Source organism: Aulostomus chinensis, chromosome 20 (assembly GCF_037954235.1).
Source record: "Aulostomus chinensis isolate RoL2024-O1b breed Wild chromosome 20, RoL_Achi_v1.0, whole genome shotgun sequence".
Lineage (NCBI taxonomy): Eukaryota > Metazoa > Chordata > Actinopteri > Syngnathiformes > Aulostomidae > Aulostomus > Aulostomus chinensis.
The window spans coordinates 21,933,677-21,961,366 of record NC_141339.1 but is presented as its reverse complement, the minus strand read 5'-3'; the positions used below and the strand labels follow the sequence as shown (position 1 = coordinate 21,961,366).

The window sequence follows — 27,690 nt, the reverse complement described above, 5'->3', positions numbered from 1 at the left end:
GTGTGTGTATATATATGTATATATATGTATATATGTGTGTGTGTATATATATGTATATATGTGTATATATGTATATATATGTATATATATGTGTGTATATATATATGTATATATATGTGTGTGTAGAAAATATATATATATGTGTGTGTGTATATATATATATATATACATAAATGTGTGTGTGTGTGTGTGTGTGTGTGTGTGTATATGTCAAGGGGACCTGACACTTTCTAAAGCAAACTTGCGTGATTCTGTATGTGTGTGTTTTCACTCCCTGCAGCTCAATGTCACAATTCAAGCAATTGTCACTCTTACAGAAAAGTTATTTTTCCCTTCCAGGCTTTACCCTTTCAACTGTCTCTTTTTCTCAGTTTCTTGCTCTCAACTTTCTTCTCGCCGTGTGTTTGCAGGTGGTTTGGAGAAAGCTGGGTGATGCCGCCGGATCAAAGCTGTCCATCAGACAGCACCTCTCTGGGAACCAGTTCAAAGGGCCGCTGTAGCACTGCAACTGGCCGGCGAGAGGGAGATCCACAGTATCTTCACTCACCTGGAAACTCTTGTTGCTTTTGCCTACAAGACCCATCATGCCGCGCTCCCTACTGCCTACAGCACCCAGGATTCCCTCCACAAACACTCTTAAGACTGGTCACGTTAGCTACTAGATGGACCTGCTAGTCTGCTGTTAACGTGTGCAAGCTTTTTTTCTCTCCAAGCTTATCAAGACAATTGGCAGCTACTGATTTGCCACTTCTCTTCGTTCTGTAACAAGGATACTCCAGCCTCAAATAAAAGCTAATCTCTCTAGCTGTGCTACGTTAAGCTAGCCACACTACATGGTTTCAAGCACAGATCTTTTACGCCGCAAGGGGCAGAAATCTCTTAGCTGGGATGTGATGTCACAACATTGTGACGGTATCTTCAGATAAGTTTTGATAGTACTTCCTGTAGAGAGACCCCGCCCCCTTGCTCCTGTCACATGTATTGCCCCATAACGAGTATAACTAGCATTAGCATTCTAAAGTGTTAACTAAGTGAAACCCACTGTGACCTAGCACCTTTCGCTCATAAAATACTAAAGTCTAGAGATCACTGTTAACTTGTGTATATTATGTATAAAACCATAGTACTACTTCATTGTTATTGTTGATTTGATCTATTTTGTATTCTAGCGTGGCCATGTGATCAATTTAGTTTGAAGCAGACACATCCAGACCTTAAACGCAGTTTGCTTTCACGAATGGAATAATTTCCTGGTTTTGTTTCTTTTTCAGATGTATTGCTATTATTCCTTCTCTCTGTAACCTCTGAAAGTGTATTAAGGCCATTCTGAATCAAACCATCTCAATGGGATATATAATTTTCTGACTTTTAATTGTGAAATTAACTAAAAACTGTATGCTGTGTGCATGCTCGACAATCATTCTCTCAGGTTGGGAGGGCTACAGCTTTACCTTTGCCCATCTGTGACTGTGTATGTGCGTGTGTGTGTGCGTGCGTGTGTGTGTGAGGGAGAGAGAATGAATGGATCTCTAGCAGCTGTAGCATCTACCTGTGAATCCTCTTTTTCTCAATCGAACCCTGGTCAGCACACGGTTGATGACTGCTGAAGACATTTGCTGAGTCCGTTCAGAATTGTCTCGTCGGGACATTTTTAAGTCAAATATTTTTACTTCACCTGAAAAATAAAAGGCCCAGGCATTAAAAAAACAACAACAACAACAACAAAAAAAACACTACAAAAACCGCATTGTGTTTGGTTTGGTGTCCTTGACTTTTGACCAGTAAAATTTTTCAGTTTATCCTTGAACTTGGTGGACGCTTGTGGCAAATTTGGATTTTTGTAAAAATGGGTTTGAGATATTCAAAGAACAAGAAATGGACAACTGGCAGTCGTTGATGTAAAGGCATATCGAAATTATTTTTTTTTTTTGTTTTGTGTCAAGTATGACGTTAAACCATGATTTTTGAGGGGGGGAAAAAAAAAGTCCAAATGTTGAGATTAAAATCACAACCCGTGGCCCTGCAGGAGAGCAGAGTTTACGTCCTTCGTGTGCGTGTGAGCGCATTCTCAACATTTCAACTTCGTCCAAGACAAATTAAAACACAGCTGTTCTTTTAATCTCTGGTCCTGATGATCTTCCCAAGAAAAAGAGCTTTTCCTTCCCGACGCTCACGCCCCGGTTCTGTTGGTTCAGCAGGTGTGTTTACGCCGCGCATGTTTTCTTACAAACGGTTGGTTTGGGGTTTGTTTTTTTTTTTCGTTCTTAGAATGTTGTCTTCCTTTAGATGTCTCCTGAAAACGCTAACATGTAAGATGAGTATTACTTGATGTCAGAATAAACACGTTTGTCACAGTATTTATTGCCAGGTGTAAGATAGAGATGGGAGCGCCATCAGTAGCTGAGCAGTCACGGTTTGAATCTGGCAGTCGAGTGGAGTGGCTGGCAGCTCGGGTCCTCCCATCTCTACTGTTATTTGTTCCAAATTAGAACATTTGTGAGGCTGCCCACCGCACACCTCCCAAGTCAAAACAAAAAAAAAAGAGAAAGAAGTGTTTTTAAAGTGTCCTTTTTTCTAGGAACTGATTGGAAGCCATGATACGATTTTTAATACTTTCTCTACTGCATCTAATTTGAGATGTGCTCCATTTTTCTGCATGATGTTTTGATTTGGAACCCAGATGAGTTTTCTTTCTTTTCCTCTTTCTTTCCTGCTTATGTGCTACAACCGCAGTCCAGAACCTTAGGATCGACAGCCCACGTGTCCATTCCTGTAGCAACTAGCATGACTGTAACTTCTTTTCATGAGTTTCACTTCAAGATGAATATTGGCAAGTGGAAAGAAATGATGAAATAGGCCACTTTTAGAAAATAAACAAAAGTTGGTTAATGACGCCTTGGCTGCCTTCATTTTCTGGATGTGTTACAGTGCCCCCTTTTGGTTCAGCACTGGTAGTAAAAGGTGTTTCAAGACATTCTGCATTTTTATCTCGTGCACGCTGAAAAAACGGAAACTCAAAGTAGGAAAAGCAGGTCTTTATTGACACAAAGCTGTGGGCAGAAGAGGGAGAGGAGCCTGACTAAGGCACATGTGGAGAAAAACTAAGAAAAAAAAAGATCCGATATGTACAAATACACCTTTACGCTGTCCAGTGTCAGACATGATTGGCTTCATGTAATCCTGTAAGGAGACGTCCTGCAACATAACCTCAGTGTTTTCACAGAAAAAAAAGACCAAAAATAAGCATAAAAGCATGTTTGTTTACAACCACTTTGTTAGTAGACATCAAGATTTATCCACATTGTCTTCCGCAGCAAAAGTAAAAAGGGAACGTTGAAAAGCCAAATTGATTTTTTTTTGGGGGGGGGGCAACAATGTGAGAGTGTAAAAAAAAAAAATTTAAAAAAAATCACCAAATGTAACTACAAATATGACAGAATAAAGAAGGAAATATTGGTGGTCGCTTGACCTCTGATCCACTAAAAATGGTACATTCCAGCCCCCCACGTTTAGCGAAAAAGCAAACGTGGGCAAAACTAATAAAATGACTCTGAAATTTTGTGGACACGTCGACAACGTTTATATTCACGCAGTATTTTTTTCCCCTTCATCTGAAAATGACAATATTCCGACCAAGAGTTTTACACGGCTGTGGAAAATGAATATTCCACAAATAATCCTACTTACATGCGGCCCTGCGAGTTGTGAGTGGCAGGTGAGCACCAAGACAAAGGCAGAACTTCCCTTCTTTAGTTTGGACATCTTTAGTAAGACTCTGGATGCGTTCGGCTACTAGAGGCCGTCGGATTGTTGTCATTTTCAGAGTGACAGTAGATTATTAGTGCACGTAAACGTAGCCAAATGTCATTCTGCACATTTAAGTCACTTGTTCGAAAAACATTTCAAGATTCTCACTGCAGCTTTTCAGCACCGGCTCTGGTTCTGGTATCAACCTCACTTTTCCTGCCAAGCCCACTTGTTGACTCGTCCTTTTAGGACTCCGTCACCTGGAGTCTCGCCGGAGGTGAACCAGTGCTCCCACCTCTCGTTGTACCAGCAGAACAAGTTCCCAGCCGTGGCTCCGCCCTTCCGCAGCTCACTTTCATCTCATCCAGCCACCACGGTTCATGGGCATTCCAGGGGGAGGGGGCAGGGGCACCTGTGCCTGGCCTGGGGGCACTGGAGGTGGAGGGGGGTACACAGCAGGAGGAAGGCCTATCCCAGGAGGAGGCACATGACCTGGCGGCATGCGTGGAGGAGGGGGTGGAGGGTAGCTGTTGTAACCCGGTGGTGGATAGGTTGGGGGCAGGCTGGGTGGTGGGTATGTGGAAGGTGGAGGAGGGGGACCTGGAGGGGGGGCTGTGGGCGGCGGGTAGACATGGTACGGCGGTATTGGGGGGGCGTAGCTGGGTGGCATGGGAGCGTAGGAGGGACCCTCTGTCTTCATCATGGACTGCAGGCTCTGGTAGCCCTCGCCTGACATGTAGGAGCTGGTGGTGGACATGAGGTAGTTGGAGGGCGGGGGCGGGGGAGGCCGGTGAGGGAGGGGAGGAGGCTGGTGGGGAGGTGGTGCGTGTGGGGGTGGGGGAGCTGCCTCACTTCCTGGCTCTGCTTCCGTTGGAGGGGCCGGAGCAGCAGGTTTACGGTCTAATGATGAAGACGGCAGACAGAAAAGGTTTAAAACTGTGCACTTAATTCTCACGTGGTCCCAAATGAGCGTTACATCCACAGACGGCGGGACGCAGCCAGAGCTCATGGGAGGTCTCGTTATCAGGCTCAGGCGCTAATCAGATTGGTCTGGAGGAGTCAGCAACATGCATGTGTTGGGAAACATCACGTCTAGACTATTTGCTGGTTATGTAAGCAGGCTGACAGGTTGCTTTCTAAGCCTTGAGCCTGGGGGGGGGTCACAGCTTGAACCCACCATCTAAATAAACATTTTAACTCTCTTACCTGGGGGGGGCTGTGATGTCGGCAGAGGGGGCATGGGGCTCTCCAGACGAGGGATCTTAGATCCTACTTGTTCTGTTGATCACACAAAACCATCAGTAGCATGAAAACATTGTGTTCATCTGTTAAATTGCGGCACTTGGCGAGCGCTACCTGGAGCCTTGGGTTCCTCTTTGGGAGACGTCTGAAACAAAACCAACGGACACGTTGAGTTAGTGGATTTAACTGTGAACCGGGTCACAGCTGAAACACGCCGGGTCCGTGTGCGATGCGACAGGTGGCGGCAGCGACGGTCCCGCCACTCTCACCGCGCTCGGGTTTTTCACAGCGGTTGCGGACATTTAAAGTAACAGAAACTCCGTAGAACCTGCGATGGTTGTGTCGCAGACGGACCCGGAACGTTCACGCCGTTATACATATGATAATTCAACTGAAGCACCAGTTCAGACTAAGGAAGGAGGGAAACTTCAGCCTGGCCGGTACTAACATGTGAACGTTTGAGCTGCCGTGCGGGGCTTCCTCCCTGCGGCGAGGTCTTCTTTGCAGGCGGGGGAGGAGGGTTGGTGGTCTGGGTCGGTCCCTGTGGGGCGGGAGGAGCAGGAATGGGTGGAGCAGGAACCCGCTCCTTCTCCTGCATCTGCTGAGGGATGGGCTTGTTGCCATGAGAGTACAGATCCAGGATCTGGTGGCAAATGTCTGCAAGACAAAGACGGTTTTCTGTGAGTCTCTTAGTCAGGCGACGGTTCAGGGGAGTCTTCATGGGTCACACCGACCTTCCAGCAGCTCCACCGGGACGTCCTGGACAAACTGTTCCCACCAGCGGCGCGACGACTGCTTGGCCGTCCACTCCTGGATGTCAAACTTGCAAAGGCGACCGGCCAGGTACATGACAGCCACAGCGATGATTTCTGGCTCCCACTGCAGGGACAACATGGTGCACAGGCTGGGGGGTGGAGGGGGTGGGGATCACATGGGCAATAGGGTTACTGTAGCCTCTCATAAAAACTTCATTCATACATGTACAGTGTTTACAGCCATCTAACACACACACACACACACACACACACACACTGGGTCTCTCATCAACACCCATCAAACTCCAAATGAGGGCAAACTTTTTCATCCAGCAGAAATTTGAGCTCAAAGGTTCATTTGGATCCTCCATCCAGGACACAGAGGTCGTGTGTGACAGGCGGGGGTGCGTGTCGACCCTCCAGCTGCTCACCTGTCATTGACGAAGGTCCACGCCATCTGCAGCACCTTGCACACTTTATTCTTCTCTCCTTTTAACGACAGAGAGGAACATGTGACTGCTTCCTGCCACTCTCATGCGTTCCCCAGTGTGAGGTTTTGACACCGTGGTCGTCTCACCTTTGAGCTGCTTGACGTAGCGCAGCAGGAACATGTAGGGGTGCTCCACCTGCAGGTCAAACTTGATAGTCTGCAGCAGGATCCTCTCCAGAACCATCACCTCTTCCTGTGGACCGAAACACAGATCCCTTAACAATCCCGTCATCGTAGAGGACGAGAACGACGGCAGCGTCCCCACGCGTGACTCCAGTCACCACGAGTCTCTCTCCCACTCTGCTTTCTTACAATTCATGTTCTTATTCCTATTATATATATGTCTCTATCTATCTATCTATCTATCTATCTATCTATCTATATATATATCTGGCACTTTAGGCTGGTGCTGTTTTTCTTTTAAACGCTCTACAACATCATCTGGCGTGTCGAATGTTCCGCGTTGTGAGTCTGCGTGACCAGACAGGCTGTCGGTGTTTCTATCCTTCGTCAAATCAGTCACAGGCCGAGCCAATCGATCGCCGCTGTTGTCGTCACAAAGTCCAACGGATGACTCGAGGCGCATCTTCGTTACGTCCCTACGTTTCCTCCTGAATATTCAAGTTACAAGTGGTACATTCAGCCTTTTCCCTTGACAATCGTACGAACACTCGATGGAAGCCTGGCGAGCATCAGAGAGCAATCTGACTGCTGAGCGTGCGGCAAAATGCTGTGAAGGTGTTCACTTGCCTACGACAAACCACACCAACGTGACCAAGACCATCAATAGACCTGTTTCACATCAGCTTTCATATCAGATTGTCACGGCCCACGCCCACCCCGCCGCTGACAGAGACGCAACACTGACGCTCACCTTCGGATCATCGCCAAACTGAGCGAACTGCACGTCGTTGAGTAAGCTGCGGGCGGTTTTGATGATGTCTTTACACTTCTTCGGGGTTTCCTCCACTTTGCCCGCAAGAAAAAGGCAACAAGCCCCCGTCACCTGTTGAGGCACAAATCACAGCATCAGTTCCGCGTGTAGAACCCCAGCAGAACTGACGAGGGTCGCGACGGGTTACTTACGTATCTGGGGAACTGCTTGAAGGAGTGGAACATGTAGAAGCGATGGAAGTAGATGATACCAGTAGCCAGCGTGTCGTAGTGTCTGCTGCAAGTCAAGGGTATACCAACAACAAAAGAAGAAGCAAATACTCACCTTTCTAGGTTCCAAGTGTGGAGAGGTGAAGTCCGCAGCATCTAACAGGACAGTTCTTGGTCTGCATGAGGAACCAATCACAATAACTGCCGGACGTTTCTACTCTCGCATCTTCTTAACATTCGAGTGCATCAGTTTGTTCAGGATACAGGCCAAGTCGCGTGCCCACGTCGAATATGAAGCGGGCTCCTTCTCTCCGATAGCGGGCCTCTGTGCCGGGGTCCAGGCCCTCGGACTGAGAGGGGGTGTGGGCCAAATCCTTCTTGTCCCAGTACCAGCATGGCTTGATGTGGTCCAGGATGGCCTGGCCAGGCATTGACAAGTTCTCCTTAGAATCCTTCATTGGCTGAGGAGAGGTGACAGCAGATGGACCTGCTGCACTCGACTGGGAAACAAGACAACCGCATTTCAGAGACAGGGGAATCAGGTGGAAGACAACATCTGTTCACTACTGCAGCTGCTTCCTTCAACTTGGTCAGCAGACCGTTCTCAAAATTTTGGTTAATTGTTCTTTCCAGCTCTGGGCATAACGCTGACATGTAGTAGTAGTAGTAGTAGTAGTAGTAGTAGTAGTAGTAGTAGCGCTGCATGGTTTGATGAAAAAGTCCTCTAGCAATGAATGTCTACAATATTGAGACAGAATAAAGCAACGGTATCATGAGTCTACTTGCTATCACAAAACCTGCTCTGCAATGCTGTTATCAAAATAACAATATTTTCCTGATTGAAATAATCAGCAATAACACAAAAAATCTCCTTTAGAAAAAAAAAAAGTCTTTCATAAAAAAAAAAATAGTCATTTCTGCCATAAGGTTAAAAATTATATATCCAAAAATAAAAAGGCAGTTACATAATGGCACAAGCTGACGACAAAATCCGATTTCTCCCGCAGCACCACTGCTGGTTCAGTGCCAGCTAAGCCTGAGTTCAGAGTTGGAACATCTCAATGGTTGTAGGTCCAACTGTGTTCCTCAGAACCTCAACGAACAACTGTCTCAAGTGTCCCAGGAGGCGCTACCAGTTAGCACGCATCAGCAATACTGAGACCTCAGAGAGAGGCTGCAGCTAAACATGATCCTGCTGTCATTGATTCAGATGGATGTTTTAGTCCTCGAGGGTAAAACCACAATTACAAATAACGAGTGTTGATAATAAGAGCGACACGACCTGTGATTCTACACACCCTCCACACTACGCGTCTGGAAGATGCAGCAGGGTTCGGTGGAGGTTTGCTTAGCTCGCCTGAATGTCTGACAACTGAGGAAGGAACGTTGCAGGAGAAACTGGGCTGTTAGCTTTTCACCTCCTTTCAATTCACCCCTCTACCTAGCATGGATGTTACGGTTATAAAGACTGCAGTATTTGGAGCTAACTGTATTTATTTGAACATTATGTATGTGGCGCAATTAACACTTGTTTGACCTATAAATGAGTAACAAAAAAATAACGGCCTGGAATTAGTATTCTGACAGGTACGCGACTTGTTCACTAGCGTCGTCTGATGTTAATTTGTTTGGCTACATGAAGGACAGGCTAAAAAAATGCTATCGGTCAATTTCAGTGACAGGCTAGATATTCAAAGCAACTTTTCTTTTCTTTTCTTTTTTTGAAAAATGCAGCTACAGTTACCTCCTCAGCAGGCGAGCCTCCACAGTCGCTAGCCGCCGGGGCTAAGTTAGCTCACCCCGGCTAGGAAACTTAAACCACTCGAGGTCTCCCCGCTGCTGAGGCCACGCTATGCTACAAATCACTACATACCCGCTGATGACGTGTCTCTCACCTTTAACATGAAGCCGTCCGAGTCCAGCACTCAAAGCAGGCAGCTTAGCGAATACTCCGTAGTTGATTCAGAGGATGTTGGCTAACAAGTGATCAACAACAGACCCCATTGTAGCAAGGGCACCGCCATTATGAAATACGTACAACAGAAACAGTTAGTGACGTCATTACGCAGAACTTGTGGCACATATCGATGTTTTTTGTATTCTCTGTGACGTTCTTATTTTACGCGGTTTTGTCACTATTTCAGCTCCACGAAAACGAAAACTAACGCGTGTCAACGTGTGGAAACAAAGTGAGTGTGATTGCGTGGAAGAATCAGTTGTTATGTCCCACACTGGCCACTAGAGGGAGACAAATAACTAGTTTTCCACTCACTTGGGCAGCAAGGAAGAGATGTTGGACCTTCGCAGTGCAGGTGTTGAACAATGGGACTCTTTTCAAAATGAGTTCAACATCAGGAAAAGTCCTTCAGCTGAATAACGCTCAAAACTGTAACCAAAAGAAGCAAAAATAAACAAAACTACATTTACATAGATTTTATTGTTATTTTAAAATAATTGCATAAATGTTACTGGATTTCAGCGCCTGAGTGATAAGAGATATGACATGACAGTGTGAGTCTTTGCTTTACTTGCAGTAAAGCGAACAGATTGTATCACCCGAGATAGCAAATATGACAAAATCAAAAAAAAAAAGAAAGTGTTTTGCTTTGTGTTAGAAAAGGCGATTTTTTTGTGTGTGCGTGTGACATAAACATTGGTTTATCTACTTAAAAATGTGTGGCACACATTCCTTGTCATTTCAAATGAAAAATCGCAAAGAAAAATAATTTAATCCTTTAAACACTCAACAGTTTTCCAAAAAAAAAAAAAAAGATGTAGTCTTTAAATGCACGGTGGCAACTGAATTCTTACTGGTAAAAGCACCAAAACAAACAAAAATCCAATGATTTTATGCAGGGAAAAAAATGCATTATTGATTAAGAATAAACCTTTAAAGTTGAAATGAACCATCCACTTCAATGCCAACTTCCTTTGGCTCCAAACGTTCCTAAGACGAGACTACTTGAGTAACATCCTGTGCCCTCTCTGTTCAGCTCTCAGCCTCACCTCTGAGAAAAGCCAGCATTGAATCATTTACAGAGTCCAAATTAAAATTTGGAATCTGCATGCATTATATATTCACTCGTGCTTGGACAAATCCTCTTAACTGTGGGAGAAATTGTCAAGATGTGTCCTGTAGAAAAGTAAGAGCCTTGTCTTGTTGTATTGCCCGTAGCAAGGGAGCATCTCAATCTGTCACTCAAGTCAACACACACACATACACACACACACAACTGCACGCACACACACACACCACAGTAAATCAGCTCATGAATTATATATACTAGTACTTTCTTTATTAATATTAAACATTGCATAATGAAGCTCAGACTATAAGCAAATCCCAGAGCAATATTCATATTACCGCCAGCTCTCCTGAAGTGGACCTTTCATTGTTTATGTCAGTCCTGTCACATTGTGGTTTAACACATCAAAATGGCTGCTTTGACCCGATTGTGCGCTTGACCTCGAGAACACATAATTCATTTTCAGTTCTTGAAAAATTCAGTTTTCCTTCATATATGTTGCTCTATTTTAAGATTAATGTTATTTGGCTATTCTTTAGAGAATAGCCGATGGGACGGATGAAAAATGGAGGATGTGATGGTAGTTGTGACCCAGAACTGAAGCCAGTTAAAGGAACACAACAACTTTATTTTTTTTTGGGGGGGGGGTTCTCCTATTTGCCATCCTTTTCCAGAGCCGGACAAGAAGATTGATACCCGTCTCTCCCATGTGCTGCTTTAAGGAGCTGAGACCCACAGACAATGGCTAACTGCTAGTTAGCTTAGCGCAATCAAAGCCCGCGACGAGACATGTTAGCATACCTCCATCAGACGTCATCGCAAGCATTCTTCTCCAAAACGGCCTTTGCCTGCATTTATTAAACTAGAGTTCTGCAACAACATTTGCCATGGTAACAATTTAAAATTACAAGACATTGTTACACAGAAGCATCAGAATGTGTCCAAACCTGGAAACAAGTTAGCCACGGTGAACGCTGAACCTACGGTCAATAGGCTTTCAGTTTGATGCCTAAAATAAAGCAAGAGGTTCACACTTGTTTTAGATGTTTTCATTCTTCCTTCAACACTTGTGAATTTCGGAGCTTTTGAGTGTTTTAACGGTTGCATTTGCTAATAAGGGGCAAAAGGAGGCTACAGAGGTTGTTGCAGACATTAACCACCATCACCCCCCCGAAAAAAAACAGAAAGTGAAAAGCCAGTTGCAGTGAAGGTGGAGTTACGAAGCTCATTCATAGCCTCATGTCACCTTCATACTTTTTGCATCTATGTGCTTCAAATTTGCATTTATCCATTAAAAGGGTGTTCATTTGTGAAGATCAGCTCGCGAAACAAAAATAAAACATCTCCTTGACTTTTATTTTGCCACAGATACTTGCTGCAAAATCCAAAACTCCATGTGAAAACCAAAAAAAAAAACAAGACTGATATTTGCGCTCGGTCGAGAGAAGCCACGGTGACACGAATCAGCAGGTTGAGGTCACAAAACTCACTCTTTTGTAACTTCTTCAAACAAAAACAAAATATTTGTGGACGACTAGAAGGGCGATTTAGATTACTTTGATTACTTCTGGACAAACCAATATCCTAAACTACTTTTTAAAAAAAAAAATGTATGGCCATAAATAGAAGTGCGCTAACACTTACCACCCACAACAATTCTTTGTGCGAAGCCAACTTGTAGGTCTCTGTGGGTCTCAACTCCCTAATGCACCCACAGAGGAGAGAAGGGTTTTCTACCCTCCTGATGGTTCAGGCGAGGACCGCTGACACGCACCTTTACGCAAAAGCTACATGTGCAAGAACTTTGTGCTTGCAGTGTGAAACACAAGTACCCGGATTCTCCAAACGCCAACCGTCCTTCGGCTTGGACAAAACTTCCCGCTCAGGGTTTGTCGCTGCTCGTGCAGGTAAATGCCCCGCAGCGCGTTCAGGTGTCTCCCATTCAACAATGGCACTTAACCACGCAAGATGCATGTCTCCTCAGAGGCAACACTTTGGACTTAAAACCATTCCTGTGTCCACAAGCAGGGTATTTGTGCTATGCTGGCCCCTGTGCAACCCATCTTAAACTGCCTTTGCCCGGAGCCAGCGGATACAAGCTATAATGGAGACATTGATGTATTATTGAGAAACCCATGGGTAAGGATCAAGGGGCTGCCTGCAGCCAGCAGGGATGGCAGGAGAGTGTGTGAACTCGGGATGATGTTTTCCTTCAGCATCCAGAGTGTCCGTGAGTGTTGGCTGGATGTGGGGGAAAAGAAGAAGGAGAAGACGAAGAAGAAGAAGAAGAAGAAGAAGAAGAAGAAGAAGAAGAAGATGAAGAAGTAGACATTTAATGTAATATCACATAGTGAATTTATGTGCTCCGGTCAAAGCAATATGCTTGACAAGTTGCTGGGCGTATCTGTGAAAGACAGCTGTTGTGCTGGTGCGTTTCCATGTGGAGTCTGCTGAGGTTATGTCTACTTGAGCCAGAGCTGAGATGACATTTCATTTATATAAATAATTACTGTCCTGAAAGTCCCCCAGGCCTGCCCTGAAGCAATCAAACTTCTAATGCTCTTAAAATTGCCCACCATGTTTTATTAATGGGAGACTATAAAATGTATCGCTATAGCGACACACTTCTCAGCTCATCCACCGGTGTCAACTTTAAACGTCTGTATTAGGGTTTTTATTTTTACTCAACAATGTAATTCGCCACAGGTTTAAACGCGGGTGAAGAGGGCGTCTGTATAAATCTGCGCGTGTAGCGCGTGGAATGATTGCTCATTAGTGGTATTAATTGCCTCTGAGCGAACATGATCTGCTCTTCAAGGACTCTCTTAGATTCTGGATTGTATAAATGGCAAATTAAGGAGGCGTTAGCTTCATTTGTGAAGAGAAAAAAAGAAAGAATAAGGTTAGCATGTTTATGAGGGTGCCAACAGAGGGTACTGTTGCCTCACAACATGCTGACATCCTCCCAACAACAAACATGAGCCAATGTGCGGAGCTCACATCCATCAAGTGAGGTATTGTTATTATCATTATTGTTATTATTATTTGTTCATTTATAATTACCATCACAACAACAAAAAAAGACGTTCACTCACTCGTCCATTATTTGACTGAGAGTTGACCTTTGAACCCTAATTCACCTCAGATCTGATGGGTGGCCCGGATGTCAGCTCTGTTGCCTGTAATTTCAGGTTAACGTGGAAGGAACGAGCCGACGGGGACAAACAAGGTGGAGGGGCCATCGGGGGGGGCCGCGCGCCAAGGTGAGAGAGACATTCTGGTGCTTCAAAAAGGTAAAAAAAAAATAAAAAAAATTACAGGAAATAAGCACAGACTGATGAGTGATAATTACTTTTTGTGTCTCGGAGCTCCGGGGAGCCACCATCGCTTGCCCCCCCCCCCCACCCCCAGCTGTCCGTCGCTTGCTCCCGCACACGCACGCTCTTGAATTTGAGCCCCATCCCCACTCCATGGAAGAAACCCCAACCACCAACACCACATAGGAGCACACACAGGCTGCATATTGTCTACACACACACACTCACACACACTCACACACACACACTCACACACACTCACTCACACACACACACACACACACACACACGCCGGGTCCTCCCAAACAGAGACTCTTTCATCGTGTGACTCGCTAACACTGCAGGAAAGGAAACATTGGACCTCTGCTTGTTGGACGAGAAGGAGGAGGAGGTGTCTTGTCTGCCCGCCTGCTCTCTCTCTCTCTCTCTCTCTCTCTCTCTCTCTCTCTCTCTCTCTCTCTCTCTCTCAATCAACGAGGGCTACCGCCACCAGAGCCAAGAGTTGCCGTTCCGCGCACCCGATGCCAAAACGCGCAGGAGGAGTCAGTGCCAAAGGGTCATTTTAGCGCAACCGCTGCTGAAATGGAGGGATTGTAGGGAATCCTCGAGCAGGCAGCAACCACCTGGTCTCAGATGATACGACCACATCCTTAACAACTAAGAAAAAACAAGAAACAAAAAAAAAAGGGAGGAAAAAGGAGACACCGGCGGAGCAGCTCCGTGGTTCCTCTGTCACCGCGGTCGGCACGGAGAGGTGGGCACGGACAGTCCAGGATTATCCGCACAAGGTCAAACCTGCGCGAGCATCACCGCACGACCCCGCCGGCACCGCGTCGCCTTCCTTCAAACTGCACCTTAGTCCAGGTGTTGCTTCCTCCCCTCCCCTCCCCCCTTCCCCCCCAACCCCCAGAAGACTCGCCGCGCTGCAGGACACTGTGGACATCCCCGCTGCGTCCCGGTCTTCACTTTTCCCGAGCGCGCAGCAAAGTTGCAGCGGGAGACTGTGACTAGTTAAAAAAAAAAAAAAAGGAGTAAGAGGGAGGAAAGTTGGTCTCCTGCGATCCAGAGGGGACCGACACCACGGTCCAAGCCGACTCCAAGTGCCGTTCACCGGGCGATGCCAGAGTAAATGCCGGGGCGATGTCCCGCCGCAAGCAGGTGAACCCGCAGCACTTATCGTTGACGCACCGGGAGACAGTACAAGGTGAGCGGTCCTCCCCAGACTTGATGTGGAACACATGAGAGCGTGAGAGTTACGACTGAAGAACGCTTGGCTGAGAGAGACGCAGAAAAGATTCAGACGTGAATGGGTTTAGTCTTTTCACACGGATTGTTAAAACCGATTCGTGAGAATGATTTGCACCCAAGACCACAGCAGAACCCCCGTTTGGTCGTGTTTGAAAGTGACAGCAGCTCGTGGCTTCAGGCTGGCGAAAGTTCCCCTTCTCTTTTCAGAAAAAAAATATTCACAAAATTCACTGATTTACAAAAAAAAACAAAAAACAGTTTGTGAAGCTTTCAGTGACTTTTATGAAACTGAACCTTCATAACAACGATTGGCCAATTAAACTTATTTATTTGCACGTGCACGCGTGCGCCCCCAGGAAATCATCCCCCCCCAAAAAATATTGTTTTTTGTTTTTTGTTTTGGATGATTTCAACAATCGTATTGTAACATGCTGCAATGTGTGTGTGTGCGTGTGTTTGTGTGTGTGTGTGTGTGTGTGTGTGTTTAGTGATCCTGCAGGAATCGTGGAGGATTTTCTATTTAAAACGATTTTTGTTTGTTTTTTGTTTTCTTAAGTATTTTTTTTTTACAAGTTGCAGTTCTATTATTAATTTAACTGTTTTATTTCTTGAAGTTACACACACACTCACACACACGTACACACGCGCGCGCACACACACACACACACACACACACACACTAATAATAATTGTATCCACAGCTTTTATCCAAAGTTGATAGACGATTTAAAACAGACGAACAAAAAGCGCACTAAAGTTTGACCTGCACGAATGAAAACCCCTCACTCGAGATCACAACGTTTCATCAGTTCAAAAAAAAAAAAAAATTAAAAGGAAGGGTGATAATCTGAAGCTTTTCAGTGCAAATTTTTGGATTGAATTGTGCATCCCAGGCAGGATGTTTTTTTGTTTTTTTTTGGTCATTATTATTTTATTTTAGTTGGTTAATGATTAGAAAGTCGCGTAATCCAATTTCAAATCAATTATATCAATTTAACCTTCATCTCCCAGCGCTCTGCTTTGCCTAAATCCAATTTCATAGAGGCCTAATCGGAGTAATTCATTGCAGAAGTTCATGATGTAATCTTTGGCCAGTCTGTTTTGTGGTGAAAAGGGTTAGGCGCGTTCCGTCCCAGCCTACAGATTCAGCATTTAGACTTAATCATTTATCGCAACCACTTTGTCTCTCTGCCTCTCTCTCTTTTTTTTTTTTTTCAGCGACTTTTCTCCCCAATCCCAGATTTAACTAATAACTGCAGGCAATTTCGAATCTAAATAGAAATGTAAATTACCAGTGGTGTCGCTTTCTTTTTCGCCCCCCCCCCCCCCGACTCAGAACGTCTGCTACATCACAAACGAGCAGATGACAAATATCGATTCAAGGGAAGTATTGATTGATGTGGTGCCCACCCTGCTTTTTGAAGTGTGTGAGATTTCCTCACAACAGTTTCACCTCAGGTGTGTTTAACATGTACCTGTGTGTGTGTGTTTAATGACAGGCTGTGTATACTGTACATATGTGTGTGTGTGTGTGTGTGTGTGTGTATATATATATATGTGTGTGTGTATATATATATATATATATATATATATATATATATATATATATATATATATTTAAATTGTCTACAGGGAAGTACAGGGAGTAAATTTGGTCCGTCACTTCCCTCCCCTGCTTCCAGCCGCAGGGTCAGAAAGTTTCACGTCTTTCCTTCCTCTCTGTGTTAGTTACACAAACAGTCCAACACCTGCTGAACAGTCAGCAGATTCGCTGAAAGCTTAATTTGCCAATTAGATGTCAGGTAGCGTGGAATGTGCTGGCTGCAGCTGCTGGGGAGCTTCAGCCATCGTTCTCATCGATGTGTCAAACGACAAAAAAAACAAAAAAAGAGGGGGGGGGGGCCTCACCTTGATAAGTCAGTAAGAGCCGGTACAGATGCTGCTGAGGCGCTGGGCCATCTGGAGGGCCTCAACCTCGTCCTACCTGTTCTCTTGCATGATACACACACACACGTGCGCGTGCGTGCACACACACACACACACACACACACACACACACACACACACACATATGCATGCACGCACACTCCTGTTTGTTAAACTGTCGCCTGAAGCAGACACACTGACCCTAGAGGTTTAAGTTCAAGATGATGGACTTGCAGGTATTTCTTTTTGTTTGTTTCCTGGTGGTGCAAGTGGAGGTCAAGTACAAGATCAAAGTGGAGCTTAAAAGGACGAGTGAAACGCATTACATATGTCCGTGTGTGTGTGTGTACAGATGAATGCTTTAGCTAGCTGATTGGCACACACACACACACACACACACACACACACACACAGAGGACGGATGGACGGACGGTGATATTTGGAGGTTGTTGTGTGCAGGGTGGAGTCCTGACCTGCGCTGTACGTCTCACTTCTGACAGAAAGCAACACTTGATGTGTGAAGGCTTCATGTCACTGAGGGCTGTTTCTTTAAGTTGGGTGGGTCTGGAACACACACCTCAGGCTGGAGGATCTGTGGAGGGAGGGATGGGGGGAAGGGGGCAGTTGATCATTTGATTGAGTCAACATATAACAGGAGAGTGGGTGAGAAAATAAAGAAGAGAAGTTCTAATTTTTCTTACTTCTGATACCGCCTGAGCCGAGCAGAGCTGCTAGCTGTCAAGACAAGTCACAAGGTGTCTTCTTACACAGCTCTGAAGTTCTCGCAGGTGGCCAGCATATATCACCTCCTCCTCAGATCAGGCCTTATTTAGTGAAACTGAGCGCAGCCTCCTCCCCTGCAGCCTTGGGCCCTACAGGTCACACTGTGCTTGGAAGTAGACAGAACCTGAATATCAGCATATTTCTGGACAGGCTCTTGCTGAAGACGATTTACTGGATATTGACTTGCCAGGCCGGGCATCAGCAGGGATGTTGTAGTCACTGCAAAGAAGTATGCACACGTGTAGCGAAGGAAAGCAGGCAGCACTTGTTTTTAAGAACGAGCACACGGAGCTGTGCGGTACACTCGCTGACCGACCTGCTAGGAGCAAGTGATGTAGTGCCTGTGTGTCAGTGAGATGAGGTCAAATATCAGCAACACCTTGAACACAGCAGATTCTCGCTCAGACTGACTCAATAAAAATGGAACATTTCGGTGGAGGGAGGTTGCGGTGCTATTCGGCAGTAGTTTTATCTAAATTGCATTTAGTCACACACTTTTCAATCAGACTTTTGCTTCGTAATTAGTTAAACTGCTGGAGAAAAAAAAGGCTAATGGCTTTTTCAGACTCGTCCCCTCGATGATTCCCTGTGGCATCACCTTTCATATGAGTATTTGTATCAATCACTCAGATTAACACAGATTACTTGCTGATTAGCTTCCCAGGCCTGACGTGCTCAGAGAGGTTCTGCAGTGTCCTATCAGCATTATTAATTGTTGTGTTCTGGATCCAGAGATGGAAACGCCTGGTGATAAATGTTTACCCTCAGAATTGGCATGCTACTTGTGAAACCGTTAATGTTTTCTTCTTTATTTGCACCATATGGCTGTCAAACGCCGGGGAGAAACCCACTGCAACACCGCAGTAAATATTCACACACACACACAGACACACAGAGACACACAGACACACACACACACACACACACACACACTGTGGTAACCGGATGATAATCTCACAGGAGATGATTGGCGAGCGATTTATGATTCGCTGTCAGGCATTTCAGTTTGTTCTCTGATTTTTCCTCAATATTTCAAGATGATTGAACATATTAAATGAATTTTGCAACGCTGTAAAGCTTATTTTTATCATTACTATCGTATCTGTAAATCGTTTGGCAAATTTGATTTATACCTCCAAACGTCATGGCTCGTAGCTTACAAGTCATTTCTAGCGATTTAGTGACAAGTCGGCTGCAGACGCGTATTTTTACTCACTTTCGGACTGATAATCTAAGATTTACGATGAGAAATGAGACTGTTACAGATTAAATGGTGATAAGATAATGAAACACACAGCCCTGGCCTTGCACACATGCACACTGTTGCAACTCTCCTTGGCAGTCGCGACCGAGAAAAAGGGATAGGCTAAGCGAGGCCGCTTGTTGTTTGAATTTTTGATTGCAACCATCTGCAACGTTGCCGGTGTCATTTATTTTCAATGACAGTGTGAATCTTACCCGACTTTCCCCTGTGGGGTTTACACATGTGTGAGTGTATGCATGTGCTTTTAGCTCAGCGAAATGAAAAGGAGGGAAACAAAAGGCAGGTCAGAACTCATACAGTCAGCGTGGTCATGGCAGTGCTGCCGGCCTTTAGAACAGAATGTGCATCTGCTGCTGAAATCCTGTGTGAGGTCAAGACGTTCCCTTCAGTGCTGCTTGGAAAACTGACGTTAAATTCAGCTTATTATATAAAGAAAAAACTGTAAATCATATTTTCTCGCTTTCCTATTCGACAGAAGACAGAGTCGGACTTGTCAAACCACGCTCTGGATTTTTGTTGTCAATCACCTTCACCTCCGGCGCAATGACACAACAAAAAGGGTAATTCGTTTTATAAGAGCATATAAGGAAGGACACTGTAATTAGAGATTAGAAGGATTTATGGCTGCTATTAATGTCAGAGGACGCAACAGGAGCATATGCATTATATACACGCACTTTGGTATGTTTAACCTCCAGCTTTAATGCACCACAGATTCTCCCCATTATCTCGATTCTGACGACAAAAACTACAAATCAACGCAATCGAAACCGCATGCGAAACATTTTGTAATTAAATATCTCAGCTGCAAGTGTATCATCTGCATATCCTGCCTGGTATTTGAATATATTTTTGACCTTTTGCACAAATGGAAATATTAGTGAAAGAGGCCCAACTGCCTTCAGCTCCCATCTGGTACATATTGTGCAGCAGCAGCAGCAGCAGCAGCAGCAGCAGCAGCAGCAGCAGCAGCAGTGACTGACTGACTCTGTCCTCATCAAGCTGATAGGGGGTGCTCTAAGGCTGCTTCACGCTTGATAATGTGGCTCTAAGTGTGTGTGTGTGTGTGTGTGTGTGTGAGAGAGAGAGAGAGAGAGAACGAGGGAGAGTCAGAGAGAAATAAAGTATGTGTGGTATCGTGTTAGACAGCTGAGTTTCATGGCTATCATCGCGCCTTCTCAACGATGGCATGTTTGACAGTGTGTCTGCTGTGCCTTACCTATCAAGCATGTTCCTCTCACATTGGAGTTTATACAGAGGAATTAGACACTGTCTGTCACCATGATAGGCTACATTAGTATGTTATTCTTTCATGCTTTCCATTTTAGCCTACATGCCCCCCCCCCCCCAACACACACACACCCCCACCTCTGCCGCTGCAGCATTCCAAGCTCAGTTCCTTCTTGCTTTCTCACACAGGTGAGCCTGAGGAAAGACGAGCCGGCGGGTGTCAGAGAGGGGTGCGGTTTCGTCTTCTTCTTTGTTTTTTTTTTAGAAGATGTCCAACTAATATTCCAGTGGCATAGTGACAGTTAAGATGCCTGCTAATTTACAGCCCTCTACCCTCAGGACATGTTACTCAACCATAGGTTAACAAACAAGGCCTACTCTATTTGTCTAAGTCAAGTTCAAATGCCCAGGTGTCTGTCAGCTCGTTGACTTGAGGCTGTTATTCTCCACACTCACACACACACACACACACACACACACACACACACACACGCAGGCACAGAGCTGGATCGTTTCATATCTCCACCATCTCGCCATCTGTCTTGTCATCAAAGTCGCAAATAGGAACACGCCATATTGTTAGCAGAGAGACTTCCTGCACCTACTTATATGCAATGCACATATGCATGCACAGTAACATGGCTTGTGTGAACACTCTGGAACATTGCTTCATGAATTATGGTCACAAGCTGTGAACTGCAGGTAAATATGTGTTTGTGTTCCTTCTTTGCCGCCAAAGATTATGAGATGGAAATTATTTGGCAGGCATCCAAGAACCCATCGCCATTTAGAGAAAAGATATTTGGCATCGGATCATCACTCCGGGGCGGAATGAGTGGACTGGAACATGTGTGTGTGTGTGTGTGTGTGTGTGTGTGCGCGCGCGATATGTGTGTGTGTGTGTGTGTGTGTGATTGCAAAAAAAAAAGAAAAGAAAAAAAGTATTTGAAATAATAAAAGTGGACGAAAATTTGTGTAATATCCAACTAGATACGTTCCCGCTTTAACGGCTCCGACAGGGAGTTTAGAGGAGCAACGCCTCCCTGACAGTTTGAGATGGGTGATAAGAGAGTTTAGGATCTCGGCGCTGATAACTGCACACACAAACGAGCACACACCTTCTTTATCTTTGCAATTATTAGGGTGTCATGTTTGGAGAAAGAGAGAGAGAGAGAGAGAGAGAGAGAGAGAGAGAGAGAGAGAGAGAGAGAGAGAGAGAGGTGCTGGAAGACAGGCATGCATCGCTGTGCTCCTCTCCCAGGCATCAACACCTCTCCCTGGGTACCCGCTCATTCAGACACCCCTGAAGTCTCTGGAGCTTCAAGTTTCCTCCAGGCTCTTAGAAGAGGACACATTTTCATACTGGTACATCAGGATAGTGCTGGAAAAAAAAATGGAGGTTGTCCACGAGGGATTTATGTTAAGCTGAGGGACTAAGTCTGCGCCATGGGGGGGGTGTGTGTGTGTGTAATGGTTATTAATGACCGTGTCAGATCTGTGAAGAATGAGATTTACTCTCTTAACAGGACCCCGGGTTTGGCTTTATAGATTTTCTGTCTGTGGAGAATACAGTGTTCGAACTCACCTGCTTCTCACACACACACACACACACACACACACACACACACACACACACACACACACACACACACACACACTGGTGGATGTGGCCTCGGCTACAACTACACTTTGTTCCGTACAAGCTGGGGCTCCCACATGGTTGAAGGCAGCTGTCTAGCTATGACAGCTCAGTGCAGCAAGAGCCGTCACCGGAAACCCAGAGTGCACTTTGAGATGAATAGCTTCCTGGCCACTCACACACACACACACACACACACACACACACACACACACACACACACACACACGCACACGCACACGCACACGCACAAACACATTTTCATGCAGTGTTGGGTCCCACCCACGCAGATCTCTGCTGATAAGCAACGCAGGTGTTTGTCGAAGCAAAGTAGCTTCACAGATGCCGTGTTTCTATGCCATGAATGTGACACAACTGTGAGCGGGATGATCGTCTCTTGTGGTAGGGCGAAGTGGCTTTTTTCAGGTAATGTTACCAGGAGTAACTAAACCTCACGGCGTCTTTTCTCCGCTCACTTCCGTCAAACAAAAAAACAAAAAAACTGACATGTCTTCCCTCTCCGCAGCAGAGGCAAATGATTCAGGGACAGGATCTCCATCACCGGAGCCCTCCACCCTCAGCCCTCGGCGGCCGGGACCCGGGGAGCATGACCTGTTGACCTGCGGCCAGTGTCAGACCAACTTCCCTCTGGGTGATATCCTGGTTTTCATAGAGCACAAGCGACGTTTGTGCCGGGGGCCTGCAAGTGGACTGGGGTCCTTCTCCAAGCCCGGGGAGACTGGCGGGGCCACCGGCATTACCATCTCACCCAGGGTACGGTCTCTGGAGCTGGGGAGAGGGCCTCTTCCAGTGGAGGTGGGCATCCAGGTGACCCCCGGAGGAGAAGAGGATGTGGAGAGGAGGCTGACACCGGCGAAGGGGATTTGCCCCAAACAGGAGAAAGGAGGTATGAAGACGGGAACATTTTGTTCATTTAAAGTATGCAATTAGAACTCTCCTTACACACACACACAAACTCACACACACACACACACGCGCGTGCGCACGCGCGCACACACACACACACACACACACACACACACACACACACACACACACACACACGCACGTCTCTCACCTGTCCAGGACTGATAGCTCTCTTTAAAGAACCCTAGCTGCTTGTTATTTTGACTGTGGCCTTCAGGAGGGATTAATGTAGCCTGAGATGATTTCATTAGAGTGAGTGAGAGCTGCACTGTGTGTCTATTCTACTCCGTTCTAAGCAAAACATCACACTCACACTCACACACACACACACACACACACACACACTGGCAGGCCTGAAGGACTTCCTCATCTGAAACCAATTGTGAAATGCGAGGAAGAAGGTGATAGAGGAGCCACCCCCGGTGTGTGTGTGGGCGTGTTTGTGTGTCTTTTTTTTTTTGGGGGGTGTGAGTGTGCATCATGTGTCATTTCTAAAGAAATCCTGCAGCATGTTGGAAAAAAAAAAGAGGTTAAGGAAGCTGATTAAAATTCATCTTTGTGCGTGGTGAGGAGAAGGGGATTAATAATCTGGCAAAGGCGGGGTTGGGGAGGGGAAGGGAGGGGAGGGGAGGGGAGTGTGTGTGGGGGAGGAGGAGGGGACGCTTTTAGAGCTGCAGGGACACCAGTTCAAAGTTATCAGAGGAGACAGTCGCCATCACGCCCAAGAGCTGCGAAGGCTATCCAGGATTACACGGACTCCAGTAGGCTAAGGGAGGGTGGCCGGGTGGGAAAGTTAGTCACATCCAACCAGATGAGAGACTTGAGCGAGGCGCTGAACTGCTGTGTCTTCCATGTATAAAGAAAAGGGGGCGCGGCTGTAATTCACTTTATCATAGATTCACATGTCACTATGGAGTAATGTTCAAATTACGAACAGCATTCATGCTAAGGTGCTACCACAAAACTGGGAGTTCTTTAACACGTGTTCACATTAAATATCAGGAGGTGTGTAAAAGGCGTGAGGAGACGTGCTGTCGTGGCATCAGGCTGCTGGCTCACAATGAGACTTGCTTTTTATCTTTTATTTTAATTCCAGCAGGAACATTTCTCCATCTTTGAGATCAGCCACGATCAGATTCTTTTACATGGAAGGTGTAGAAATTTAGGGCCGCATGATAATCTGCCACTTTTTTTTTTTTTTTGGAAACGCATCTCTCCAGTTTAGCTCCAGTCTCTTTGTCTCGTCATCTGCTGTTTGTGAGGAAGGAGCAACGCGGTAAATATCTCGTGTGCGGGCTTCTCCAAATGTTTTAGTGGTTAATAAAATCCACGCCGTTCCAAATTCAGTTTGTTCGTCAGCGTGGAAATGCAAACGTCACATGGACTGGAGTTTGTGCAGCTAATACTGGTAAACATCAGTCCCATCAGCTGTAACATACTGGCAAACTGATCCCAGCAGGAAAAAGAAAAATCAAAACCCTGCGTCTCTCGTCAGACTTACAGTTCAGGTGAAGTCGCACAGATGGTTTGTGACATAATTGACTATAATTGCCGTTGCTTAAATTTGGCTCTGTGTGCAATTCATGCATTCGCCTCTGGGGATTCTATAAGATTTCAAAATTTTAAAAAGGTTCCCCTCGCAGATTTATGCATTTTTCCTCATTTCGTAATCAAAGATGGTGAGGACATATTTCATGGCAGGAGTCTGCACACATGCGCGATTCGTCTGTGTGGCCAGCAGCTGTGTGTGTGGCGGGGAATATTTCTGAAAGATCATAAACAACGTGTGACAGCTCCCTTTTGGATGTCGCAGCTGATCTCAGAAAATTAAATCCATTTGATTACTTTTTTTTTTTACAAAAAATTTGAATTATCTTTAATGCAATCAGTTAATTTTATTTCATCGAAGTAGAAAAGCATCAAGACGGTCTGGACGTTACATTCTAGGTCAGGGGTTCCCAAAGCGGGGGTCAGGAACCGCAGAGAGGCCGTGAGACGCAGGCAACAGGGTCACAGGGTGATTTCCAGAAATCAAAAAAGACAAACATTTTAATAAAAGTCTTAATTGTTTCTAAAGATAAAGAAAAAATGGCAATTAACTTTAAATCAATTTAATTTTAATTCTTCAGATAGGCCTCGTAGTGTGTGTGTGTGTGTGTGTGTGTGTGTGTGTGTGTGTGTGTGTGTGTGTGTACAACATTTGTCCGCTTTAACCACCTCTGAGGATAGTGGGGGTCGTGAGTTTCTGCCACCTTTATTCGGGGGTCCTGAGCTGGAAACCCCTCCCCCCCGGGTTATGATGGGTTTTCTGGTAACAGTCTTAATTTGTTCAGTTGCGCTAAAACTTAAATGAGCATAAAACGTCTCTTAGCAGCGGCAGCGAGCCCCCGTTGGTTCACCAGCGCCGACGAAGACAAACATGGAACTCATTTGGAAATGTATGTCATGAAAAAGACTCCATGCATTTTACATGGCGTTTTGTCTTTTAGGTGGTCAGGGGATCAACAATTCGGCAGAGTTCTGTGTGTGTGTGTTTGTGTGTGTGTGCGTGTGTGTGTGTGTGTGCGTGTGCGCGTGTGTGTTTGTAGCAGCTCAGACAGACAGACAGTCTTATCACGAGGAGAACAGAACATGAAAGCACTCGAAGCCCCAAATGAAAGAGAGCAGGAGAGCTTTGTTCAACACATTAGATTCCCACTCAAGGCAGTCTCAAGTTTCAACCAAATTAGATTACATTATTAGTTCTAATTAAGTCCAATGTGTTAGCAGCGCACACACACACACACACACACACACACACACAGAAACACACACACACAGAAACACACATGATGGAAATTGCTTGCACATTGCAGCCAGGATACAACCAGACAGTATTTACAGCACAGGTGACCAGAAGAAAAGCGTATCAAACACACACACATTAGCATGTTGTGTAGTGTGCATGACAAGCTTTAAATGCAGCCTTTAACCCTCTCCTCTTCTGGATAGTGTGTGTGTGTGTGTGTGTGTGTGTGTGTGTGTGTGTGTGTGTGTGTGTGAGAGCGTGTGTGTGTGTGTGTGGTTTTTTTTTTCTACTTGTGTTTTATAACATCCTGTCTGGCCTCTTTGTCTGTCAGGCTGCATGCTTAAACTGCAAACATGGTGCAAGGCTAGCAGATTCAACCCCAATAGGAGCAAACACACTTACACAAACACACACTAATACACACCGCGTAGCTGAAAAACGGCCCTTCTGTGCCCTGCCCCCCCCCCCACCTCCCCTTGCTGATGCATGCACTCTATGTGTATATGTGTGCTTTGTTGGAGAATGTTAATATGTGTGTGTGTGTGTGTGTGTGTGTGTGTGTGTGTGTGTGTGTGTGCTGTAGGAATTTTGTGTGCAGTGTCTGTGAAGAATGATGCGTGTCATCAGGCAAGCGAGAGGTTGTCACTAGAGGAGTGTTAGCATGCTAAGACGACCCTGGCCCAGCTTTGAACCCCTCCCAGGACGCCCGGCAGGCCCCCTCGGAGCACTTTAAGACATGTACATAAGGGCCAAGTCACATCTTGACAGCCCCTCTCTCTCTTTCTCACACAAACAGTGTGTATGGAGAAGATCACATGGTAAATATTTCATAAGACGACAGCGACATCCTCAAACGTCTCTCTGTTGCTCGCCGTCCACGACTGATCTTCCTGCTGTCACTCGTGTGGGCAATCACATCAGCGCGTGAGGGGCTGGCGATGCTTCCAGGGCAGGAAGCAACTTGCAAGTGTGTTCTGATACCGTCTCTGACCCAAAGGGGGCCTGGATCTCTAATCAGAGATTTCAGTCGTTGTTTTAGCTCCATGTACCGCCCTTCTGTGTGTGTGTGTGTGTGTGTGTGTGTGTGTGTGTGTGTGTGTGCGCGCGTGTGTGTGTGTGTGTGGGGGGGGTGTTATGATCAGTTTTGTTCTTAATTTAATGAGCAATGAGGGTTTTTCAGTTGCGCTAACCTGAGTCAGAATCTTGTCCCTGGACAGAACCTGTGGTGTGAAGAGCTTTCATACAGTTTCCATCAATATTCTCGGTGAGCACGTTAGCGTTTTGCGTTGATGGGCAGCAGCCATTTTGCATGTTTTACGCCCTCTTTAGGTTGTTTTTGCCTCCCAACAAAGACCAACTGCAAACTTGGGACAGTTTATTTAAATAAGCTGTTTCCGCTAACGGTGTCTTTGTCTCCAGAGAGCAAATCAGCCCGTCCTAGCTGCACCAAAGGGGATGAAAAGGCGCCTTCGCATTTCCTTTTTTTTTTTTTTTTTTTGGGCAACACTTACAAACTTGCTTGACAATTAAACAGAAACATGACGACAGAGGATTAAAAACCCGTAGCGCAGCAGTCACATTTCATATAGTCATGTTTCCGTTTATGTATTTTGATGTGCATTTCTCAGTATTGCAGTAGAAAGGATGATTGAAATGTCAAAACTTGAAAGAATTTCAAAACAAAAGTTCTTATGCCTTTGCATTTGGGTGAATGCTCAAAAACAAAAAAAACGGACGGAAACCCATTTTATCAGGATCAGCTCTGAAGTAGCGAATCTTTAAGTGACTGACGAGGCTTTTCCACCGCTTTCCAAGTCTTCCTGGATATTCCCAAACTTTGTCGACGGACTGCGTTCAACATGTCTGACACTTTGCTTCCATTTTTCACGGCTCAGACGGCCTCCTCTTCACCGTTGCCGATACTGTCTTCATCTTACATTATGGACACGTTACATAGCTCACCAGCGCCAAAACATTTCTTCTTTGCGCCGGTTTGGTGAAATAAAAAAACAAAACAAAAACAAAACAAAACTCGACAACTTAATGAAAACACAAAACATCTCAAAAGTGTACATGGTTGTGTTCGATGCGTATTTGTAGTTCTGCAGTGGAAAAGGTCGATGGAAATAGCGAAGCATTTTGAGCTCAGCTTCTCAGGTTCTCCTGAGGTGGTTTTTGATTACATTTGTGCATAAAAAGATTAA

General features: G+C 45.5%; 3 protein-coding genes across 6 annotated transcripts in view; 2 read left to right on the top strand and 1 right to left on the bottom strand.

The window, feature by feature from the left end:
- The window catches only part of ccdc85cb (coiled-coil domain containing 85C, b), a 53,750-nt gene extending 50,857 nt beyond the window's left edge, over positions 1–2,893 (top strand). For both annotated transcript variants that reach the window (XM_086190634.1, XM_086190633.1), the window contains one exon: positions 411–2,893. In XM_086190634.1, coding sequence (XP_086046760.1) covers positions 411–500 — 90 coding nt within the window. In that variant the 3' untranslated portion in view covers positions 501–2,893. The remainder of the gene's footprint in view (positions 1–410) is intronic.
- A 127-nt stretch (positions 2,894–3,020) lies between these two features.
- ccnk (cyclin K) lies at positions 3,021–9,506 on the bottom strand. Of its 2 annotated transcripts, none has more exons than XM_086190272.1 (11): positions 9,234–9,506; positions 7,603–7,838; positions 7,321–7,402; positions 7,109–7,240; positions 6,322–6,427; positions 6,176–6,233; positions 5,724–5,893; positions 5,438–5,646; positions 5,104–5,134; positions 4,954–5,025; positions 3,021–4,647 (listed from the first exon to the last, which is right to left on the bottom strand). In XM_086190272.1, the coding sequence occupies exons 1-11, from the start codon at positions 9,240–9,242 to the stop codon at positions 4,103–4,105; spliced, it is 1,650 nt and encodes a 549-aa protein (XP_086046398.1). In that variant the 5' UTR covers positions 9,243–9,506; the 3' UTR covers positions 3,021–4,102. The 2 variants fall into 2 exon arrangements, with proteins under 2 accessions (XP_086046398.1, XP_086046399.1); XM_086190273.1 differs by lacking the exon at positions 9,234–9,506 and adding an exon at positions 9,083–9,204.
- A 4,373-nt stretch (positions 9,507–13,879) lies between these two features.
- The window catches only part of bcl11bb (BCL11 transcription factor B b), a 35,173-nt gene continuing 21,362 nt past the window's right edge, over positions 13,880–27,690 (top strand). Inside the window, exons 1-2 of one of the 2 annotated variants that reach the window (XM_086189269.1) lie at positions 13,880–14,885; positions 22,298–22,678. In XM_086189269.1, coding sequence (XP_086045395.1) covers positions 14,822–14,885; positions 22,298–22,678 — 445 coding nt within the window. In that variant the 5' untranslated portion in view covers positions 13,880–14,821. Of the gene's footprint in view, positions 14,886–21,914; positions 22,198–22,297; positions 22,679–27,690 lie in introns of those variants that run through there. The other variant, XM_086189267.1, reaches the window with a different exon arrangement.

Bases quoted from the DNA above. Each gene is read 5' to 3' on its own strand.
- ccnk (XM_086190272.1), bottom strand. The intron at 7,241-7,320 runs GTAAGTAACCCG...GTGCCTCAACAG, and splicing joins TCAAGCAGTTCCCCAGATAC to GTGACGGGGGCTTGTTGCCT. The intron at 5,026-5,103 runs GTAGCGCTCGCC...TGTGATCAACAG, and splicing joins AGAGGAACCCAAGGCTCCAG to AACAAGTAGGATCTAAGATC.